Raw genomic sequence first — 23,665 nt, forward strand, 5'->3', positions numbered from 1 at the left:
TCCAAAACCAAAATAAAAAAATCCAAACCCTATACACTGAGTATTCTCTCCACTGGAAAAAGCAACTAAAAATAACTAGTAAAATAAGAAAAATGTAAGATACTATGAGGATGAAAAAACAACTTTTCTAAGGAGTGGATAATTGATTTACAGGCTTAAACTGCTTTTAAACACATTTTAAACAAAGCTTTAAATATAAAAATATGAAAAACTTGAAAGTAATAAGCCCCTTATGTTTCATAGATATAGTATATCTATGAAAACAAAGATATCCTATACCATTATTTTTGTACATTACAGATACATTTTTAAAACATACTAAGATGCATTTCAACTTAAAGCACATTATTAAAAATGCATTTGCAGTTATAATGCATGATTTACTTAAGACTAATGGAGTGAAACAAGTATATATCTATTAAACCTCTTTTCCTGAGGGAATAATTAAGAAGTTGTATCCTGCCAGAGATGAAATATTTTTCCTATTAACATGCTGCTGCTCGATTACTTTACTCGTGGACACAGATGGATATAAACATAAATCTACTTTACAAGACATAAATGTGTTGAGTTTTTTTTCCTCGAAAAGTCTTTTGCAGTCTTTGATCAAATTTCAAAATGGGGTGTAAAACTCTAATAATTGCCTTTGGTTTTATATCCATAACATGCGTGCCTTCAGAATAAAGGGAAAGCAAAATACACACCCCAAAACCCCATTTTCTCTCCAGCAGCACTGCCCGTGCCACCGTGCCTCCCGGGGAAGTCCTGCCGAGCCGCGCTGGCGCTGGGAGCAACTCTCTGTCTCTCTTGCAATGGCAAAACAAGCACAAAATATGAGAAACCCCATCACCATGTATGACTGATTTCCAAAGTAGCTGGAATAGCGGAGATAAAACACCCCGAGGTGTTCCCCCAAAGCCCCCCAGACAGACCACACTGCTCACGGCCAGGCGCACGGGATCAGCAGCCGTGACGGAGACAAGAAGCAGAGTCTAACGATAAGAGCCAGTCAGCCCGTGTTAGGCACTTCATTGAGCCTAACGTGCAGCTGCTAATTAATAAAGCAGTTCTATCACGTAACTAGGAATCTCAGACAATTATTTTCAGAAGCTGCATCTAAAATGAAGGCACAATTGGCTTCCTACCTAGACAGACTAGATCTCTCTAATTAATACATGTAATAGCCATTTATGTATTTACTTTTGTCAATTTTTAGGGTCAAATACAGCCTGCATTAAACAGACAATAAAGCTTATCAAAGACCTGGTCCATCCTCTCTTAATTCTTCCACATTTTCCATGGAACATGCATCAGTATCTCATGGAAATTATCAATTGTTTCTCAAGGTGAAAATCAACAGAAGACAAGTATCAACCTGCACAAAGTTACAATAAATTTAAAGAAACTTCATGCATCAACTCAGTTGCTTTCCTTCTTCACAGCCTGAGCTTTCCTGCCTTAGAAGACCTCTCCACGTGCCGTTGGTGAATGTCTTCAGCCCAGTCACTGCCATCACAACCTGCTGACACAGGTGTGAGAGGTCATCACACTAAGCAAGAAAGTTCTTCTATGCCCAAGAAAAACCAAAGAAGATGCTAATGATGTTACCCTGTCAGATACACAAAGCACGTTTCCATGGTGGCAGTCGGGCTGCCAGCTAACCACAGGAAGAGAACAGCCAGGTACCCTGGCCTCACAAACAGCCCTTGCACCCGAGGGGCAGGCAGAGAATTCAAAGCCAGCTACTGCCTATAGACAGAGAGCTTCACAAAAATGCTCGTTATCTCCTTGCTCCCAAATTAACCCACCTCAGATGCCAGCAGCCAAGAGCTCAGACCCCTGCCGGAGGAGGTCTGTGTGGTGGTGGTTCTGTGGCTGGAGGACGGGCTGGCTGGGGCAGCACGTGGGAAGAACCACCACAGCTGCGACGCTCAGGTTTACTTTTACAGAGAATAAATGGCTGCATTGAGTTACCTGCTGGCACGTGTCCCAAACGCTGAGTGCTAACAGCCTGTCAGACTCCACAGCTCAGGTGGAGAAGTGACAATTCACAGCCACACAGACTCACCCCGGGAGCGCGGGGCAGGCACAGGCGGCTGAGACCCCCAGAGCTCCCACAGACAGCGCCAGCCCCTGGGCTCCTTCCCGCAGTTCAACATTTATTTAGCCACTCTAATGAAACAATGAGATACAGAAATGATTTTCTACATCTTAATTTAATTTCCAAGTAACAGAAAATCATTGAAAAAGGGTCTATGGTCTACATCTAGAAAACTGACAACCTGGGCTCACCCAGCACGCGCGAAAAATAGAGGTTTATTCCTTACTTCTGTGTTTAGAAGATAAAGACATTTAACTGTCTCACACAGAATGAACACTGGGGCATTTTATTTTGAAACAAACCCCACAGTTTAAAAATCTTTTCTGGAGTGGTAGATACATTGTAAGCATGGTGCAGGTTGCAATGCTAATTGATATTTGCAAACCAGAAATAATTAGGCAAGGAAATAGTGAACTCATTAAATACTATTTTGATTGTTAAGGATACTAATATTAAACTAAACCTAGTGAAAAGAAAAATCCGTTTGACTTCTCCCTTGGCTACTATTGCAAAGCTGTTTCTTTAGAAGAGCTTGCAAATTCACAATTATTTTTGATTTTGCAAAGGAATGATTAGTTGGTGGCTCATTACTAAAAATTCTTTCAATACATTCTTTTTATCTGGGTGCAAGGTGAATTTTATGTGAACTGTCCAAAATATAACTTGAGTTTTATTTTGAGTTCCTGTTACATATAATTAACACTATTTCAGCTTTGGCATGATTTCCCGATAATGCTTTTGTCAGCATGTGATGAAATTTGTGAAATGTATAAGTCATCATCTCCAAAAGCCACCTGGGCTGGTAGTTCTGGAGACGTGGACATGCAACTGCCCTGCACACTATAAGAGCCTTAGCAGCTCTTAGTAGATTTTCTGCTGTTCTGAAGGAATGCCCAGCACACCAAGTGTGCCATGCAGTTCTCCAGCCTAACACAATCATTCTCTCCTGGGGTTTTATTTTGATTTGACTGGATTGCCTTTTACGGAGACATAGGAGAAGGTATTTCAAAAAGCCCACATAGACAAAACAGTTTTCACTCTTTGTGTGTGTTTGTGGTTGGTTGGTTTTGTTAGTTGTTGTTTTTTTTTTCTATTGACATTTAAAACCAGTTGACTAGGTGTTAATTGCAGAAGAATGTAATATCTTCATTTTAGTCTCTTTTGTTATTTTTCCCCTGACAATTTTTTAAAAGATTCAGTTGAATATTTTTTATCTTAGTATTTCTTAAAGACTGATTTATGAATCAGTCTGATATATGATTTATGAATCAGATTATAATTCAAAATCAAGGCTGAAAAAACCAATAACTTTACACAAAGAAACCCAACCAACAAAAAAAAAAAAAGAAGAAAAAAGAAAAAAGAAAAAAAGAAAAAAAAATTCACCAAAACCCAAAGCAAACCAAAAGCAAATCAAGCCAGCCCTAGGGAAAGTGAGGAAGCAGCCATGACAGCAAAAGAAGTCCAACAATCACAGAAGCATTTGAAGAAATAACACCAATGTCAGAGGCACAACCAGTCCAATACAGAGAATGGAAAAACACAGTCAAAGGCTGCCCAGCTGACTCAGAAATGGTGCATTTTCTAGAAGGTGGTCAACAATCAATGGCAAGTGTCCCCTGAACAGCAATATGGTACTAGGAAGCAATCAAGATAAAATGAGAAATATACAAAATTTAATGCAAACATCAAAGTTAAGAAAAACAATTGATAACGTTCTGCATATATTTAGTCCCTAGTACTTGGTGTCTGGTACCAAGAACTTGCTATTCTAGAAGACTATGGAAAGAGTCTGGCACCATTTGGCTCTATCAGCAAGTGATATCAGGGTAGCTAAGTTTGTTTTTTTTAAAAAATAAGTTCTCTTAAAAGTAAACTCAAATAAAACTCATAGAAACAAGTTGCCAATGTCTGTAGCGCAAAAAGTAGATGCTATGCCAAAGCAGGAAAAGGTCAGACTGCCTAGATACATTTCACACTAGGCGAATTCTTTAGACCTGTCTGAAGATATCTCACAGAATCACAGAGTGATATGGGGTTGGAAGGGACGGCTGGACAGCGTCTAGTCCAACCCCCCAGAGGAGGTCCACCTAGAGCAGGTTGCACAGGAATGTGTCCGGGTGGGTTTGGAATGTCTCCAGAGAGAGAACAATTATTTCTTGAGAATTAGTGGAATTTGGATGAAGTTGCATAAAACTGGGAAAGGACAAACACAGCACATATTATAAAAGGATGGGGGAGAGAAATTAAGGACCATTCAGCTTAGTATCAGTTCCTGAAAAAATGCTAAAATAAATCAAATCACCTTCAAGACAGTAAGAAGAGAAGAGACAAGATCTAAAAGAGAAAAAAAAAAAAAAAAAATTAAAATCAAAGTGTCAATAATAAATTGACCCAATTTCATTTCCTACCACTGCAGTAGGACAGGTAACGAACAGCAGGGACCAATCACCTTCAGCTGAGCAGGAGCTTTGTTCATGAGCATGCCATGTCAGAGTCACACCACAAAAGGTGGCTGAACAGAACAAGCGTAAGTAGTGATAGTACAGCATAAGGTGAAAAGTTTTTTAGAAATGCAGAGTCTAAAAAAAAAAAAAAAATTGGTAACAAAAAACGCCAAAGAATTCCTTCCACAGGGTCTGTCCTGCTTGTCTGGGATAGCAGCAGTCGACACTCACACTGCCAGTGTCGGTAATAAAACAGAAACACACTCTGTTCGTAGGTGACTCAACCCCCAGGAGAAAAGAATGTTACAGGAGACCAGGGCTGGACAAACTGGACAAACAGAGCCATCCCAGCAAACTGGGAACACGGGCTGGGGAGAAGAGGGCCCAGTCCAAAGCCGGGGAGGAAAGGGCTGGGCACTCATAGAGGGATAAAGGAGCGTACAAAGAGGGCAAGGAAGTCAAGCAGCCCCTCGAGGAGGAGCTGTGCAGGAGGTGACGGGGTGGGAACACTGTCACAGCAGTGAGAGGAGAGGACAGCACGGCTGCCGGGCCACGCCTGGGGAGCCATGGCCCTGCCACGTGAGGATGCAGCAGGACTGGCCCGAGGCCAAGCCCGGGCACCCTGCCTGCCACCAAGCAGAGACCCCCACAGGCCAAACTGGCAGGGAATTTGAGGTTTTGGTGGCGGTGGGTTTTTTGTTTTGCTTAACTTTCATCATGGTTTGTCTTCTGAGACTTCTACGCCTGACCAACACCCTGAAGTGACAGTGACCTCAAGGACACTTCAGCCTCTGGGTTGTCTCTTTGCGGCACACAGCTACATTTTCAGAGTGCAATATTTAGCTTACCTGAAGTGCGGTTATGGGGGAGAGATGAGTTACATTTAGTGGCCGGAGAGATATAGATGGTCTGGATTAACAGTCCTTTATAACTCTATAGCCTATTACACAAAAAAAGGCAAATGCTCTCAGGAGAGACCAAAGCCAGACCAGGGAACGTGGGGCTAGTGTGATTTTAAAATATCTTTCGGTTGTCCCAGTTCCATGCTATTCTAAAGGCTAGAGACGTGCTGCTGTGTGCCACTGCCCACAGCCCAGCCCTGAGCATCTGCAACAGCTCCGTACGCCCCAACCCCAACCCACCTCACCTCCTGCACCCACTGGTGCCAAGGTGGAAGACAGTTTACAGCTCCCTACCACAGTGAGCACCCCAAAGAAGAAACAGAGGTTTACTTTCTTTATGCAGCTACAAAAAACTTCCTAAGCATTAGAGAGAGTGCAAGACTTTGTTCTGAACCCCAGCATTTCTCCGGTCTTATCCTTTAATCTCCATGCAGAGCTGAGGCTGCCTGTTCCCCCTTCCCAACCTGAGCAGCAGCATCTTGTCCTGATGCTCCTGCTGCTGCTTCAGTTCCATCTCTGTTGGATTTGCTCCGATTGCTGCTCAGCCCTGTTTCCTCCAAAACACACCTCTCCACATTCTCCCCTCAGTGTACTTTTATTCTCCTCTAAGCTCTGCTAAAGAAATGAATTCCACACATGGATTTCTTAAAATACATGAACTAACACAGCTGTAATAGTTCAGACGGTAAAACCTCTTTCACGACTTATTCTATCACAACGTCTTTAGGATTAATTCTTCTAGTAAAACCCCCTACTTTTCAAAAATGACTTTTACAGACAGTGTTAACTACTTAGATATAAGATTTTAAAGATCTTTGTTATTCTCAGCACACTGCATAATCCCCAAGGGATTTGCAACCATCAATTCTTCCTCTCACTTTCCCCTGTGATCCTTTAGTGATTTAGCTGAGACCTTATTCCAAATACAGGTAGGTTTTTTTGCCCCCCTAAGGAAAGGGACGATGTCCTTCCCTGATTCAGGAAGTGCAATGCAGAGATAATATGCAAATACTATCATATAAATAAAATGATGCAGAGGTAATATGCAAAATAACCACAACTGTACATTTATTATAAACCATATATTCTTAGTATAACCATAACGGTATATTATGGTAAACAAACATATGCTTGTTCTATCAACATGGGTTTGATGATTTTTTTTACCCCAAAATAATACGGATAAATAAAGGTAACAGAAACATATTCCATTCTGAACTCGTTAAAGCTAGTACCAATAGCACAATTCAGGGCATCAAGGACACATCGATTGTCTTCTGCCAAAGAGAAATAGTACTCAGCACTGATTATTTGTTACCTGAATTAAATTTCTAAATTCTGTATCCATTACTTCTCCAATATTGAAAATAGTCATAATGCAATGAGAATATTATTACTTTTCAGAAACACATTTACATTTTGATGTGTGCTTTCAAAATATAGTTTTCTGTTTAAAAACTCATGCCACGTAGCTTCACTAACGTCAAAGTATATTTGACACAAGAGCTTTCAAAGTATAAACATAACTGAAACACAGACTTACAGGCAAAATGGTTCCGTATTCCCTGCTTAAGCTGAATATTTGCTACAATTAATAGTTTACATTCAGAGGACACAATGTCTCCATGCAAACTGTACAGTTAAAGAAACCTGTTTATAATGAGATATATTTTAAAAAAATATAAAAGATAAAAACGTATCTAAACCCTCAGCACTGTACAGCCACTTGTTTACCTGGCCCGGAATGCAAGGTATGGAGCAGGAACTGAAGAAACCCAGCAAACATAGCAGCATCAGCAAGAGAATGGTTATAAAAGCACAACTGGCATCTAGCAGGTTGTGAATTCCAGCCTGCAACTCTGGCAGAACCGTAATGCAAGCAAAAATCCACTTCAGTGTGGAGGAGATGGTATAAAAGAAGTCCCTAAGGTCCTTGCGTCCTGATTCTAAGCCAAGTTATTCTGCAGCGTCAACCATTCGGCACCGGTGACACCGGAGAGGGTTCCGGGAGCTCTTGTCATCCAAACAAATCTCTGCAGTGAAGCGAAGCACCGGAGCCTGCATTAGTGCAGACAGGCTCGCTGCAGTCACACGGAGCTCCAGTCCCCACAAGGAGTTAATGATTTTAGGAACCCAGCATTAAAAATCCTCAGGAAATAAGATGGGGTGGGGGGGAAAGATCCTTCCTTTACGGATAGAACACAAAAGAAGTTTCTTAGTGCTTCTGAGCCAGCAGCAGACACCAGCTCAGGTACCCGTCCCTGCTGCTGCAATCGCTGTGGGTGTTCAGCAGTGGGGCACCGAGCAACTTCTGCTGAACTGTGTAACTGAAACACTCGTGTAAAGCAAACCTGGCTGGGCTGAGGTAGGTAAAACTTCCCAAGCTGGAGATTTACTTCCAGCACACAGAAAACATAATAGCCCTTCAAAAATTTACCATTTCTTACAAATGACTTGTGATTTAATACTTTTCTTACATAACAGACATGTGTGTGGAAATGTCATTTTATATAAGAAAAATATATTCCAAATAAAAAAAAAAAAGGAAATAATGTTTTGTATTCTAAATTACATATTCAAAATACAAGAGAAAAAAAGAACCTGTATACTGGCAGATTTGCAGAAGCCAGATGATTAGAAAATTACAGCTAATAACATTTGCTGTAGAATTTAATCTAATTTAATCATATCCAAACCATACAACAATAAAACCATTTCTTTGGCAAAGCCAGTCTTCCTCAGTAAAAATACATGTTTCTCTGCAGCATATCTAGATACTGCAGGATTTCAGAAATACGAAAAACCTGCCTGTTTAGAAACTAAAATGTGAGAAAACAATGCACAATGAACTAACCTATTTAAATTTCCATTCAAAGAGAAGCTTATAAGGGATAAAATATAAATAATTAAGCTAATGAGAGCTCTGAGTTCTGTCATCCGTAGTCATATACAGACCTACCAGTAATAATTAAAATGCACTTTTAATCAAGTTGTTTCCCTGTACTTCTGGATGACACAATCAAACCACGGTACTGAACTCTGCCTTTCACCATCTCACCCACCAGGCAACAACAAAGGCCATGGCTGATGTCCCCGGCCACCACTGACCTCGGTGTCCCCAGTAGCACAGTGTGAGCAGAAAGACAACACAGCTGTCTGCATCTGCTTTTCTCACTGATATGTCCTCACTGGGAGATGATTCTCTGGAGGAGGAAAATGTCCAGGCTTCATATACTCCAAGAGACAGTGATCATCTGGGCATCTACTGACCAGGGAACATACGCCCAGCTTTCTCCCAAAGCTGGAGAACATTTCTGCAAAAGGGACCAAAGACAGACTACACCAAGTGCCCGGTGCTTCCACAGCACACCCGCTCTCCCACCGATCCCTCTGCATTTCTCCTTGAAGGACCTCCTCCTGTTCTGCCAGCGCTCATGTTGAGGGCTTTTCTTCATCTTCAGAAGGTACCTAACCCGGATCCTGAACGCCCTCCTCCCCTTGCAGCCCCCACTATGTAAGGCAGGGGATTTTGCCACAACCCAACTCAGCAGATGAAAATGATTTACTCACTACAACCTCAGAATGTTTTAAAGAGACTGCACTGTATGGGGCTTGTTTTCTGACTTTTAAAATATGTTCCTGTCATTCCCATAGCATGCTCGTTTGTGGGAAAAAAATAATAAACTGTTCTCCCAAATGCATTTAGCAAGGTTGTTTGTGCCCTGTGGTGGTATTGAAGCTCTCACTGTCTCCCACGCCCCACGTGTCAGATGTGTGTCAGGCATCCTCAACACCAATTCTACCCATCGGTCCCCCTGCTGTGAGACCTGCCCCAGCCCTGCTCAAGGACCCTATGGAACTGCTTCAGCTCTAGATGGAGGTGGTGTCTGCAGGTATTTGCTTGAGAAATAAGAGAAGAGAGAAGCAACAGAAGAGCCCCAGTCCAATAGAGCCTTTCTGGCTGGCCCAAAGGCCCATCTGACCCTTTGAGAATCAAGTGCTGATAGATGGTTTACTTTTACATACATTAATAGTAGCAAGGCTACTGGAAACTGACTGGAAATCTGGTTACTGTTCTGTTGTTGTAGTAAAAATACATAATTAATTTACAGCACAATTTCAGCCTTTGCTTTGGATAAAATTGCCCATCTAATCTCAGAAGGTGTTTACCGCTGCAAATTATTTTACTGCCCCTATCCTCTGAGGCACAGCACTCTGTGCCCTGACACTTAGATTCTGACCATCATATTTTAGCTCCTTCGTAATCTTCCTGCTAATAATTTTTCTACATCTCAAACCAGGTATGACACTCCTGCACTTATAAAACTTTCTAAGATCTTCAGAAAAGAATGACATTGAACAATGCCGCACAGGTATCCAACCTTACCAGTTGTCAAGTTCTAAGAGGTAAAATTCCAAGCATTAAATGTACTATTCAGTTTTATGCCTGGGTGAAAATGCAGCTTTCCTCTCAAACAGAAGTGTCACAACACTTTTTTTTTTTTAAAGCAGAAAGCCAGAGAATGGTCCCAAGTATTAATTCAGTAGCACAGAAAGAGAAATTCAAGGAAAAAACCCTATGCTTTAAGTTGGAATTTAATTTAGGGAATGAGAGAAACAACAGAAAAGGCCCATGTTATAGTTCCCAGACCTCAAAGACAAGTTAGAATGGAGAAGAGACTCTAACACAATTGTAGGAGCCTTAGATACTCCACTAGACATTGTATGTGACGTCTCCTACCCCAGCCCTGTCTGATCCACTCCAAAAGGTCCTGGCTGCTGTGGGAGATCCCCAGGGGCTGGGGATCAAGGCAAACGTCACAGCTCTCCCAAGGCAGACCAGAAAAAGGGCTGGGAAGGCTAACCTGAGCAAACCCTTCTGAAGGGTGGTCCTGAGCACATACAGGCCAAGGAGGTGACTGGGAGCCACCAGCACAGCTTTACAAAAGGGAAATCACGCCTGACCAGTACAATTTCATGATCTGCAGACACGGGGAGAGCAGCGGGGTGCTTCTTGTTTCACGTAACCGCAGCATCGCTTTCAGCCACGTCTCCCAGTGTCTCTGTAGTGGAATCATAGGGATAAGGATTGACTGGTGAACTATGAGGCAAGTGGAGAACTGACACAACCACTTCACTCAAGCCATGGTCAAACGACTGAAGTTCAGCTGCTGGTGAAGTGTTAGGTATGTAATAAAGCATGAAAACAAAGCTTGGTGGGGAGGAATCGAGGCTTGCCTTTGCTTAGCAGGCAGCACTCCAGACCACAAATGCTCTCCTGGGATCATAGACAACTTGGGTGCAGCCTTTGGCTCTGCACCCAGAGTCAGACTCAGCAGAAAAAACACACTTGTCTCTGACAGGTTTAAGTGCAGAGTTTGGCTGACACCGGGCTAATTAAAACATCTCTATTCTCTGGGCACTTGTGCAACATAAGCACGTCTTCTCTTCAGTAAAGTGCTACCTAGCACAGAGGACTGACTAGTTTTCAGATTCTCTGGCAAAATACAACTTTGCAAAGACAATTGTTGACTATTTACAAGAGAAAGACTTTTATGTATAAATATATCTATCCACACATACAGAAGTGGTTGTTTGTTTTTTTTTTTTCAACAGATTGACATAGCTCAGCCTGTCATTTCTCGTAACTACTGAGAAAAACCAGAGGTTTTTCAAGAACTCTCAAGAACTGAGATGACTGGGGTGAAAAAGACACAGATCTCCTAAAAGGAATGTCTGCCCTCAAACACCCATCAAACCTGTTAGAGCTCATCAGTGTTCCTTCCCATTCAGGGATGAGCATATTCTGTTTACTCTTTTGGCCAGCTGGCAAGAAAGAAAAGCACCAGAGCAGAAATGATGCCGTCACATGAACAGAGGGACAAACTGCAGCCATTACGTTTTGCCTTTTATTTAGCTTGGCCTAAATCAGTGTTATGCCACCACTACTCCACCGCATTTAGTTCAAACCTCGACCCGAGCCAACCAGTTCACAGTGGAAGTGAAGTAACCCAGTATCTGTCCGAAAAAGACAGTGTAAACAAACCCGTGGCAGCAGGTGACAGCGTGCTCCCCACCAGCATCCCAGACAAGGGGCTTCACCACCTTCCTCCCAAGGGTTCTTCAGGGGAGCGGCACAGAAGAGCAGAGCGGGGGACTGCTGGGAGGCAGAGGGCATCTCTGCACAGCCAAACCCCAGGAACAGGCACACAGCTGTGCGAGAGACAGTAAAGAAACACCCCATGATCTACTGCTCCTCTCTCCATGGTTTCCAAGTTTCATTGCCAGTTGTTTTCTACTGTGCTTCCACCAATATTCTGGTTCCTCATCCCCCCCCTCTGCCGACTTGATTGTTCTTGACTCATCTGAGGAAGATGAAATGGTTGAAATTGGAAGGAGACAAGAAGAACGCTTGCACTGGAGAACCTGCATTGGGCCTTCAATCCCACAGATGCTGTGGCTGAGATCATTTTGCTATCCAACCTTCACGATCTGGTAATTTTGCATGCTTTTATCTTAGTTACTGCATCTATTTAAAAAAGCCGGCATCTCCTCAGGCTGATCATTTTGGTAACTGGCCTTCGTTGAGGATCTACTGACATCAAGACAAAGAACATCAACGCTGCACTGTCAAATCTACTGATGACTTCTGGACCTTCTCTGACATCACTGGCTGGCGAACTGACCGCTGTATGAAAAGAGATTTTGTGGAATATTTTTCCTTGTAGCAAGGGCAGTACTTAACAAATTTACTTACAATGCCTCTAAAACAGCTGCTGGACAGCCTTTTTCACAGCCAGAGGTGGTCTTAACCAAACCCCAGTTCAAACAATTTGCTCAGCCATGCAATTGCTACCAGAAGCCAGACGCTTCCAGTGAAATGGGAACTGATGCACAGCCACTGAGTTCCAATTTACTGACCAATACGATCAAAATATTCCTTTTGTTCCCAACTTATAACTGTTATTTCTGGTTGCAGTGTTAAAGTCTCCACAGAGAAAGGTTTCTCCCAGCTCCCATGCCCTACAGCAGGTTGGATGTGAAGACCCACAGAGTCCCTTCCCTGCCTGCGGCGGGGGAAGCTGGGACGAGGTGGTGTGTGACAGCAGTGTCTCTGACAGCCACGCTGGGGTACAGGCACCAGCTCACAGAACTACCTGGCTCCAATCAATCCAGTGTCACCACCTGCAGGAAGAGTCTTCCTGCTAAAAGACAAGCCAAGCAAAAAGTATTGACTACAAACCTGGGCTACAGCACAAACAGGAGATTCAACCTACAGTGACAGCATCATTACAACTTCTTATTTAAGTCAGCCATATCACCTTACTAAACTTCCTCCCAAAAAAATTGTTTTTCCCTTTCAAAACTCTTCCGCCACCGCCCCATTACATACCAAACCCAATGCATGTCCTGAAGGGAATCACACACAGGCTGTTTTCCAGCCAAGAGTAACAGACAGCTGTGTGTCACTAGTTCTATTTCTCTAGTTCAGGACACTTTTAACAGCTCAACTCGCGTTCCCTCCTCTTATTTTCCTTAATGCCTAAGTCTGCATAGATGCAGTTTAATTTCCAGTTTCTCCTACAAGTTAGATTCCTCCCAGGTCCTTGAACTCTAAAAATTTCAGATTTAAGCCTGGAAATCAGAGCAGCAGTACCATACGTACTGACCATTTCAAAGGGTGAACCTCTATTAAATAGCATTTTCTATTACTTTAAAAATGTTGTATACTATCCAAATAAAAAAAACCAAACCATCCACATATCTAAACACAGGGTTTAACAGTGACCCTGTTGTTTGTTAAAGCATTGCCAGCAAATTTGTTTCTAATCCTTATAATAATTTTCTAGGCCAAAGTAAGATTAGGTCCACCACAGCACAGATAATGATGTCTGACAGCACGCCTTAAGTTAATATCATTATTTGTTGTTGGTTTGGGTTTTGTCTTTTTAAGGAAAAGGATACTGATAGACTAGAATTTTAAATGAAACATTTGTTTGTTTAAAAGAAAAAAAGATTAAAAATAATCTGTTCACCGGCAAAAACTAATGTCTTCCTAAGTGTCTCCTTTCAGTAGGAATAGCCATTCCCTAAGACTTCCTTGGCCGTGAGACATAAAACTGAGTAACAGGAACAGATTAATCAACTTTTTGTGTAACTGATTTCAAAGTAACTTATCTGAGGAAAAGAGTCCGCAGCAGCACAACTGGATTTATTCCTAAGTGTTCAGTTCAATTCCCATTCCCAGGGGGCTGGTTTGGCCTCCCACAGACTGTCTTTGCTTAAAGCTGGCCATGACTCCGGTACGGGCAAATCTGTGACACCTGCTCCACAGGAGGTCACCGAGCCTACCTGGGTATGCTGACAACCCCAGTGTGTTACATAAAAATCGGCAGAAACGGCAAACTCCAGAAAGTTTTGAGAATCTACATCTATTTAAATTTGTATTTGCGAGTTGCTTTGGTGAGGTTCCATTCCATCTGTAAGCATAAGTCACTTCTATACTGAGCAGAAGGGTTTGCTCATCTCACAGTTGCTGTGAGAACCCCACGAATAAATTGCACAGGGGTTAAAGGGTGTCTCCGGGGAGCGCTGCTTTGCACAGCGTGAGCTCCCTCTGCAAATCACCCTGCCTCCTACCCAAACCCCACAGCCCTGGCTCTGGGATTTGCAGCTCCCTCCAGAGATGCGGGAGCAGGGCTGAGGCGCTCCAAGGACAGCATCAGGCTTCTCCAGGACAGCATCTCCTCTCTCACCTGCCGATAATCTTCAGTGCAGAAGAGTCTGACTTTCACATACTTTACAAAGGCAAAGAATAAAGCAAAAATATTATAATCACACATAGCTCTGTTCCCTACCTCTAACTCCTCTCTGGGATGTCAGACCCAGCGTTAGGACCCTCCTACAAGTACACATCATGGTACCCCGAGTACCCAGACGCGCCAGATGTGATGGAATGCACACGTCCTTTCCCACAGTGCACCCGCACTCTCACTCACAGGAACAGCTACGTGTACACTCACAAGTATGTACGGCCCTCCAAAAAAATCTCATCTTACTAATGTTATGAAACTACAATAAAACAGACTACGAAAACATTCGTATACACTATTGTATCTTTTCTTTCTGCTCCTGACCCTACTTCACTGCAGCGTTCGGAGGCAGAGAACAGAGTGCTCTCATTAAAGAGGTGTTTCTTATGGATTAGGTCACAGAAAAAATTAGGTTGGAAGGAAAAGTGCTTTGGATCAGTAGGAAGAATATATTCAATTTTGCCAGAAATATCAGCAAGATTTCTTAAGCACAGAGATTTTTGAGAATCTAGCTCATGATCTTCAAAAAATGACTACATTTTTTTTGCTATGTTTATTTTTTTCTGAGGATCGGACACAACTCATGTAACAAATAACTGCTCTGTAGACCTATCCTTGTCAGCCTAATTTCCATATCCAGAATACATCCCATACACCGTCTCCAACACTGAACCCACAGGGCAATGCAAATCTGCCTATGGAAAAATGCACATGGAGATAAGATCTGAAGAAGGTTTCTAAATTACCAGTTCGATTAGGAAGGTGGGCCTGCATTTATTATTTTTTTTTTGCTAAGAGAGTGTCTTGTGTAAACAGTGCAATAGATAAAAATTAGATTTGCTCCATCTAGTGGCCTCTTACACACAGCTTTAATGGTTAAGAGCATGTGGCCTAAAGGGTTAAAAAGACCCATGTGTGGTGCTTTCATCTTCTCTGAGCAACACATAGAAGTTAATTCATAGCACTGAACTCTTTTACTAGCCTATCACAAAAAAAAAAAAAAAGAAATAAAATTTCATGGAAGTTTAATATAGCTTAATATAGATAGGCCCATAAAAGTAGGCAAACATTTTTAATTATTAGCTTATTAATTCTATTTCGTTAATAAACTTTAATATGAACAGCAAAGTTTTAGAAACAGTTAATTTGAGTTTACAGTTGAATTCACATTCATATTTGAGTTTGCATTTCCAGTGAAAAGATATATTACATTTTCAGTAAAAGAATCAAATTATCAAAAAGCCAACCATTAAATCACCGACTCCTACCTACCAGAAGGAGATTTCAAAGCTCAGGTCTGATCCAGAAAGCCACTCTTACTGGCAACTCCCAAACAAATCTAGAGTGCCACTGATATTCAGAGGGAAAAAGCTGTGTGTGCCCTCAAGTCTGCCCAAGGCTATCCCACGGCAATTCTAAAAAGTACTAAGAACTTAGATCCTTTAGAAAACTGGTATAAAACCATGACCAAGTTGCTCTGAATAGAACCAGTCTTTCTACTTAAAGTTGTGCTGAAAGAAAGAAACTGGAATACGGTTCCTGCATGTGACTGTAATTAAGTGCATTATTAGAAGCAAAAAAGGTATCAAGGATATCAGAGAAATATTAACACAAAATGCTAACCAATAATACTCAGTACCACGTGATATAACCCATGTTTGGACTCAGTATGATTTAGGATGGTCAGAATGAATACACTGAATCACTGTAACTAAGAAAAGGAAACATAATGAACTTTTTCAGAAAATAACAGAATCAGATACTTGTTTGTTCCTAGTTAACTCTATAATTAGTTAAAATTAAAATTAATAAAAGTGAATGTATTGTTCTATAATAAGCCAATAATTAATTTACCTTTTTCTTTCACAGGCTTTCCTTTTTCACCCAAAGGGGGGCACCTTACCCACAGGTAGAAAAAAGCCAAGGTTTGGATTTCAGTCCCAAGACCTAAACCCACCTGTCAATGTGCTGCACAGACCACCCACAGCGACGCAGCTTTACCAAATACAGTTTGGGTCCATCCTGGAAAAGTTCCCCTTTTCCTCTGAGCCCTCAGATCAAAAGAATAATGGGAAATGCCCGGTAGCAGTTCACATAACTTTTATGGTATACAAACAGTATAGGCATATACAAAATAGGCAACAGCAGAGCAGGGAAGGTGAAAGGATCCTCCTCTGGCTGTGTCACTGTCCTGGTCGGGGCCGGGATGGAGCTGATTTTCCTACTGGCAGCTGGTACCGCACTGTGTTAGGGTCTGGGATGGGGATGCTGCTGACAGCACAGCAGTGAACTCCTTGTGCTGCTCTGCTTGCACCAAAGGCTTGTGCTTTGCTTATTAAACTGTCTTTACCTCAACACAAGATATTTCCCAGTTTTACTCTTCAGATTCTCTTCCCCGTCCCCGCGGGGAGGAGGGGGCCAGTGGCTGTGTGGCCCTAGTCGCTGGCGGGGACAGAGCACAACAAGCACCAGGCTGAGCTCCAGGCTGGCTGAGCTTTACCTCCCGCTCCCTGCCTGCGTTTGGAACAGCGCTCAGCAGCTAAAGTAGGGCAAGTTTTGCAAAAGCTCTCGGTTCCCTCTTGGTCCCTTAGAAAGGGCTCCGTGCCCCACAGCTCCCACCGCTCTTCTTGCACATCCAACCTCTGATGGTTTCTACAGGAAAAAAACTGACTGCTGAACGTTCTCCAGAACTGGGGTATTCCATGTAGAAACCTCGAGAGCAGCTGGGTTTCTCTACAGGTCCAGACCCTCACAGCTTCTCAAATCAAAGCTGCCCTGCTTGGCAGCTGCTGCCTCTCTTTGGGCATACGACCATAGTTCCTCCACGCTCTAGTACACCCCGTTTCGTAATGACAGTACTCATCTTGCCACTGGACAAACTACTATTAAGACAAATTTGTTGCTATTTTATGAGTTAGATGTGCAGGAGAAAGGTAAGTGACAAACACTAAAATAAGGAACGTGAAAAATCAAGCAACACAGAAGACAAAGCATGTTAATAGCAACAAAACATAAGTCTTGCCAGCTGCCAGTGTCATAAGAAACTGTCCAGATTTAACCCTTTGTGTCTCTTGGTAAGTTAAAATGTACATTTCTTTTTTCCTTTTCAAAAACTAGATTGTTGTTAGATAAACTTGTGCTGGAAATGGCTATCAAATATCGTTACTTAACATGTGACCAAAGGATGACTTACAGTCTGGATTACTCTGGGTTCAACCCCCATCCTCCCCACCTCAGCCCAGAGCCTGCTGCAGGGACAACAGCAGCGGGTTTAACGTAGAGTAATTTCAGTGCTAGTGAGGCGACTTAGAAATCTATTTTTATTTCCAAGGATCCTCTATTTCAACTGACTCTCCAGGGGAAGAGAGAAGCTCTCACTCCATCTCTTTCTCCCTCCACTTTCTTCTTTCCCACTTAAGGCCCAGTCCTGCCTCCCTGCCTTTCTTCCCCCTTTTTTTTTTTCCTTTTTCTTATCTTTTTTTTTTCTTTCCTTCTTGGGATTCAACCTCAATCCATCCCAATTTTCCTTATATATTGTGTTTTATAGACCTCGGTCAACCTCGCTGCTTTTCTGTGAGCTTCCTCCAGCACATTCACAACTTTCTTCGGGTAAACTAGAGAAATGGGGATTTTAACAGAGAATTCGGCCATATGTCTTCCATGACACTCCCATTTATATGGCTACATATCTCAGTGAAGTGCTGGAGCTCTTGGCAACAGTATTTTCCCACTCATGCTCAGCTTATTTCATTTGCATATGCATGTATGCACTTTAGAGAATTCTTATACACAAGACCGGCTTCTTACTACCCAACACTAATTTAATAAGTACTTATTTACAACTCCATAAGCACCGTAAATAATTTCAGCTACTCAAAAGTACTAAATATGGATTGCATTGAATAATGCTAGAACTGACCAAAATTCTGAAGCTAGAACCACTTTAGGTTATATTTTCATTAACATCTGAATCAGATGTAGATCTAAATTATTGCCCAAGGGCTAGAAGATAAATTGGAACTGATTTCTAAGAACTAACAATCTTCCCAGCAAAGGTATTTCATTTTACAAAAAGGTAAAGCTCAGTCACGTTTTAAAACAAATTCAGCTCCATGCCCAACTCTTCACACGAACAGATGTTAAAATATGCTGGCAGATGTTACAGTACAACTTGACTTGCCTACACTCCAGATTTAAAATACCTCAGTGAAAACACCCAGCTAAAAACATTTAAAGCCACTTCTTTTCTATATCCTTTCCCTGATGTTTTTTTGTGCTCCATTTATACACATGAAATCAGGTCGCTCTGTTCCTCCCAACACCGTAAGAAAGGCATGAATGAAATGCTCACAGCTCCACAGACAGTAACTGGAATGGCATCTCAGGAGGCTTTTTTGTAACAGGACTCCAGCACTATCATACTCTCCTCACCCCCAATTAAATCCATTAGCAAGTACACAAAATGAGCTTTACTTAGCTTTTTACCATTTTGCTGACAACATGCGAGTATCAGGTATGTTTTCAACCCTGATGGTGTGAATAAAATACACGTTTAGGCAAATATGAACAATGAGTATGCAAAATGTAAAATCATTAGCACATCTATTTGCATAAAAGTACATAAGCAGCTTTCGGTGCCTCCTCACGCCGTTCCAATTTCCAACACTATTTTATCTTCCAGTTTCAAAGGCTACATGACAGTAGCCTAGAATAACTCTTGTATCTACCACAGGATGAAAGAAGTCACCCACAACCTCATCTGGACACAAATATACTAGCTCTATACAAATTCCTGGTTTTAACCTCTAAAGAAAGTACTTTTTCCTCAAACTTACTACAAATCTAATTTGCATTCTTCATTGGACGGCAGCAGGCAGAAGCTGGGCTCAGTTTTAAACTGAGGTCTGCATTTCATTTGTAATAATACTCTGAAGCAAGTATGAAGGCAACTTCTGCCCTTGAAGAGGAGCAGGTCTGCCTGGCCAGAACAGCGCTGTCGCCAGAAACTCGGTCCACCTAATGTTTAGCTGGTATGGACTTCAGAATAAGGACTCCTGCAGTCTATATTAATAATAGCAGGAAAAAAATTATCAGCAATCAGTAATAGTGTCCTGTAAAGAGTGAAGACTGTTTTTTTAAAAGAAATTTGAGATGACCTTTTTTGGTCTTTCTCTAGATTTATTCCAACATGGAAACAACTCAACATAAATCTCTGGGTCCTCCACCAAAGAGGCAAAATCCCAGGGGATTGCAAAAGACATTTATTTGTTGGAAAGAAAGCATCTCCGGTGCTTGCGAATTACTCCATTAATAATTTTGCAGAAATACATATTAAATGGTTACAGGAAATACCAGGGGATGTACTGGCTATATTAGTTCACTTTGTATTTAAGAATACCACTTTCACAAGGGTTTTTTTGTGCTCAGAAGACAGGGTAATGCAATCCCAAACAGTGTTTCTAGGGAACGCAAATGTTAAAAAGTAACTTTTTCACAGTATCTACCTTATATGCCATTTTTGGCTATTGATTTTCAATACAGTCTTATCCACTCTACCTATACCTTACATTTCTATGGGGCATCATTTTATTTTAAACATTTCTGCACACTGAAAACTTCTATTTTAGTTCAATACTGAATTGAAAATAGTACATCTGACTGAGCCGATGTTTAGGTAAGAGAGGACGGATTGCAGACCCTCCTGGGTTTACACACGAAACTGCTGCAACCAGAGACCTGTGCAGTTCCTCCCCCACATTGCCAGCAAAGCCCTGAAGGAACAGTGGGTGAAACTCTGTTTGCAATGGTGCTGCTAAATTGCAAAAAATGGGATTCTTACCTTGTTTACAATAGGGGCAGTTTTTAATTATTTGTATCAATATTTTAACACTACAGCCTTTTACTGTGGCATTTTTTCCTTTAAAATATCAAAGTATTTCTAAAAGATTTTCTTAGGTAATAAAATTTTCTGCCTTTCAATCTATTCTTATGAAACACCACAGATTTTTCCAGGTACTGATGAAGATTTGATTCTAAAAATAATTGGATAGTTTACTACCAAAAATGCTTCTGCTTTCTCATTTGTATTCACACTTCCTAGATGCCTTTCTGTAATACAGTGAGGTGGCAATGTATTATGATACAGACCATGGCCCTGACTGTCTAAAGGGGGAGCCTAAATATCTATCTCAGAGGTAACTGCAAACTTGATTCAGTTATCAAGAACATAAAAATTTAGCAAAGGTTTCAGAGGTTTTGAAATCCTCTGGTATTGATAACACCAAAACAAAAAGTACAACCCTTCATGGTTTAACACCACAACAGGAAATTGGTCAAAAGCTGAAATCAGTGTTGTGAGCCTGAAAGGAACCATCCAAAATTTTTAGTTACAAAGGAGCATTATAGAGTAAACTATATCAACATATTGATAGCAGTAGCAATGACTTTCAGCCTGGACTTCACTTTCACATCAATGACCTTCCAGTTTATAATGATACCGCTCACTGAGCATGGGAAAACCTTCCTACTTCAAAAGCAACCTCAAACTGATGAACATAAACAAAAGCAAATAACAGAGATGGAAAGGAAACGCTATATTACAGGCTACTGCCACCATCAGAAGAAGTCAGGGAAAATGACACAAATCCAAATGTCAGCATAAAGCATCACCACAAAATAAGGGAAAGAGATGTGTTCTCTTAGAAACACAGAATAGTTGAGACTGGAGGGGACCGCTGTAGATCCCTAGTTCAAACCCCTTTGTTCCAAAGCAAGTTAGCTAGAGCATATAGCTCAGGGCCTTCTCCATCTGGGCTTTGAGCATCTCCAAGGATGGAGACTGTACAACATCACTGTGTGATTCGTTCCACTGCTTAAACCCCTCCCCAGTCAAAAAGGTGAGGGCTTTTTAATGTCTAAGTGGAATCTGGATTAAGATCTCAGAGGCATGATCATCATTCCTCCTTAAAAATGAGCAGAAAAGCAAGCATCCGTATTTTGAAGGGAAAGGTTCATACTTGGAAAGGTAAAACAAGCAGCTATTCAGCTGGGATGGGACAAAAATGTTGTGTCTTTCTGTATGCATAGCTGGAGCTATAGGGCATGTCGGGAGACCCCAACAGCAGATAAGGACAGACAGAGAGGTTAGCATACATCAATCAAAGACACACCAGGAAATAGTGCCAGGAACTAAAAGGCAATGTGGATGAGTCGGTGGCATTTTGAGTATAAACATCAGCAGAAAACTTCCAAGTTACAGACACAGATAATTAAATTAAGGAGCTAAAAGCTATTTCCAAAGACACAAAAAGCCTTCCACTTACTGTAGTCTCACTTAGAGACAAATTAGTTATAAAACAGTTAGTAGGTCCTACCACAGTCTTTTCTGACAGTGCCTATTTTATCTGGTCACCATTCCCAAATTTGGCTAACTTCTCCAGCAAGAAGAAAGGCTTTGTTTAAAAGCACACAGTGTACTACACTTACTCCTTACTGCTGAGTGTTACCATCAACAGATGAAGAAAAACTAAAATAACAGGTTTTAAACATACTTGTAAGCTTGGGAGCAAATTCATCTAGACAACGAGTTAGATAATTCTCAGTTCTTTCCCATATAACACGCCCCTTGCCCCACGTCCTGACCTTGTTAACAATGAACTCTGGCAGAGCTTTGATATTTTATTAAATATAGTAAAATTTGGCATATCTTAAGACTGAGGTACCAGTAGTATTATTATGCTTTATAATGGTCTTCTTATATTGTTACAGAACTCACTTTCCATTTCCACTCATTCACAGAAAATTATTCTGCGTACAGACAAAAGGCTGAAGCGATGACCAAGGGAGCACAGATATCATCGAGACAATAAACTAGAACCCTTAAATTCTGTCAGTTCTAGGTGAAAAAGGGAAGAGACTGAGAAAGAAGCTCATCAGCTGATGCTACCCATAACCACCTCATCTAAAAATGCAAAAGGAAATATTGCAAACCAAACGTAAACAGGTGTAAGACACTTTTCAGTTGGGGAAAAAAGAAAAAGAAAGGCAAGGGGAAAAACAAAGGTGTACGTTTAAAAAAGAGGCAAAAGAGAGAGAAAAATACAGAATTTTTTTTTTTTCCAAACCATGGCCATGTGCATAATATACATAAAGGTCCTTACCTTTTTCACTGACACTTTCACTTTCTATCTCCACATCTTCACAGCTAGTATATTCTGGTGTTGATGCCCCTTCTTCCTCTGAGCTACTAACTGACATCTGCCTTTTCTTTCCGCCTCTTTTTGCTCTATGAGGCTTTGGAGGGGATGGCCGCACTGATTCCGACTGGTCAGAGCTAAGGGAATCATTCCTTAGCATGGTCTCCATTTTCTCCCGCTTTGCTTTTCGCATGAGAATAGCAGAGCTAGGATCAAGGCGGCTCTGTTTTTTAAAGGAATCGTGGTTCTTGTATTCTACTTGTTCTATAGGAACTGGACTATGCCTGAGAGTTGGTGGGCTATGATTAGTTAATTGTTTAGAAACAGAAATTCTTACATCACCTGTTCTGTCTATAGAGTACGACCTCTGAGTTTCCACAAGAGACTTTCTGTCCTGAGTTCCCTGTACTTGTGAGCGTTTTCCTAATTTATTCTCAGGTACCTCCGCTTCCTCCATTTCTGTATGTGGCAAAGCTACATCACTGTGTCTTCTCTCGTGCCGTGCTTTAGAAACTTTGGCGTGCATGCGCATCTGCTGTTCCTCAGGATGTGGTTTTACAGGATATCTTGCTAGATTGGGGTCACTCCTGTAACGGGTATGATACTCATCTTCCTTCCTTTGCTTTTCATCATCAGGCACTTTGCCTTCCTCAAGTTTCTCTGGCAAGTCTGGGTAGTCCTGTGACTTGCCTTTCTCCAGCCTTCTGCCTTCGTGCCGTTCCTTACGCTCCCTGTCATCTGCTGGCCCTTCTTTTTGGAGAGAGGATTTTGGCACACGCTTTCGCTCACTCTTTAAACCTTTGCCATTCTGGTCTGAAACCAATATCGTCTTCTTCCTGCAATGAAAAGGAGTACAATATTTGGAAGAATTGAATGCAAAATAAAAACACTTGCATACACTACACAGTAAATAGATTATAAAGTAGGATAAGCTGTGACAAAACTTATAGGAAGGTACTGAATCCATTAATATGAATGAAATCTATTTATCCTTCCAGTTGTATTTCCCAAGAGCAAACAACTTCCGGAGTCCACAAAAATGTAGATTACTGATGGTCCAATTAAATAGTAAAATCACAAATTATATTAACATAGATAAATGCAGATAAAAAGAATTTACCCACGAAAGTAGGAAGACTCAGAGTCATGTTTGTAGTAACTGCAGCACTAAGACAAAGTACGTTCTCTGTTTTTCTGGCAGCGATGG

The 23,665-nt window shown here is 41.5% G+C and overlaps 1 protein-coding gene across 12 annotated transcripts in view; it reads right to left on the minus strand.

Annotated features, from left to right (window-relative positions):
• RIMS1 (regulating synaptic membrane exocytosis 1) overlaps nucleotides 1-23,665 on the minus strand; it is a 227,620-nt gene that overhangs the window by 121,991 nt on the left and 81,964 nt on the right. For all 12 annotated transcript variants that reach the window (XM_014949336.1, XM_014949338.1, XM_014949348.1 and 9 more), the window contains one exon: nucleotides 22,423-23,294. In XM_014949336.1, the coding sequence (XP_014804822.1) occupies nucleotides 22,423-23,294 (872 nt within the window). The remainder of the gene's footprint in view (nucleotides 1-22,422; nucleotides 23,295-23,665) is intronic.

Source organism: Calidris pugnax, unplaced genomic scaffold (assembly GCF_001431845.1).
Source record: "Calidris pugnax isolate Ruff unplaced genomic scaffold, ASM143184v1 scaffold132, whole genome shotgun sequence".
Classification (NCBI taxonomy): domain Eukaryota; kingdom Metazoa; phylum Chordata; class Aves; order Charadriiformes; family Scolopacidae; genus Calidris; species Calidris pugnax.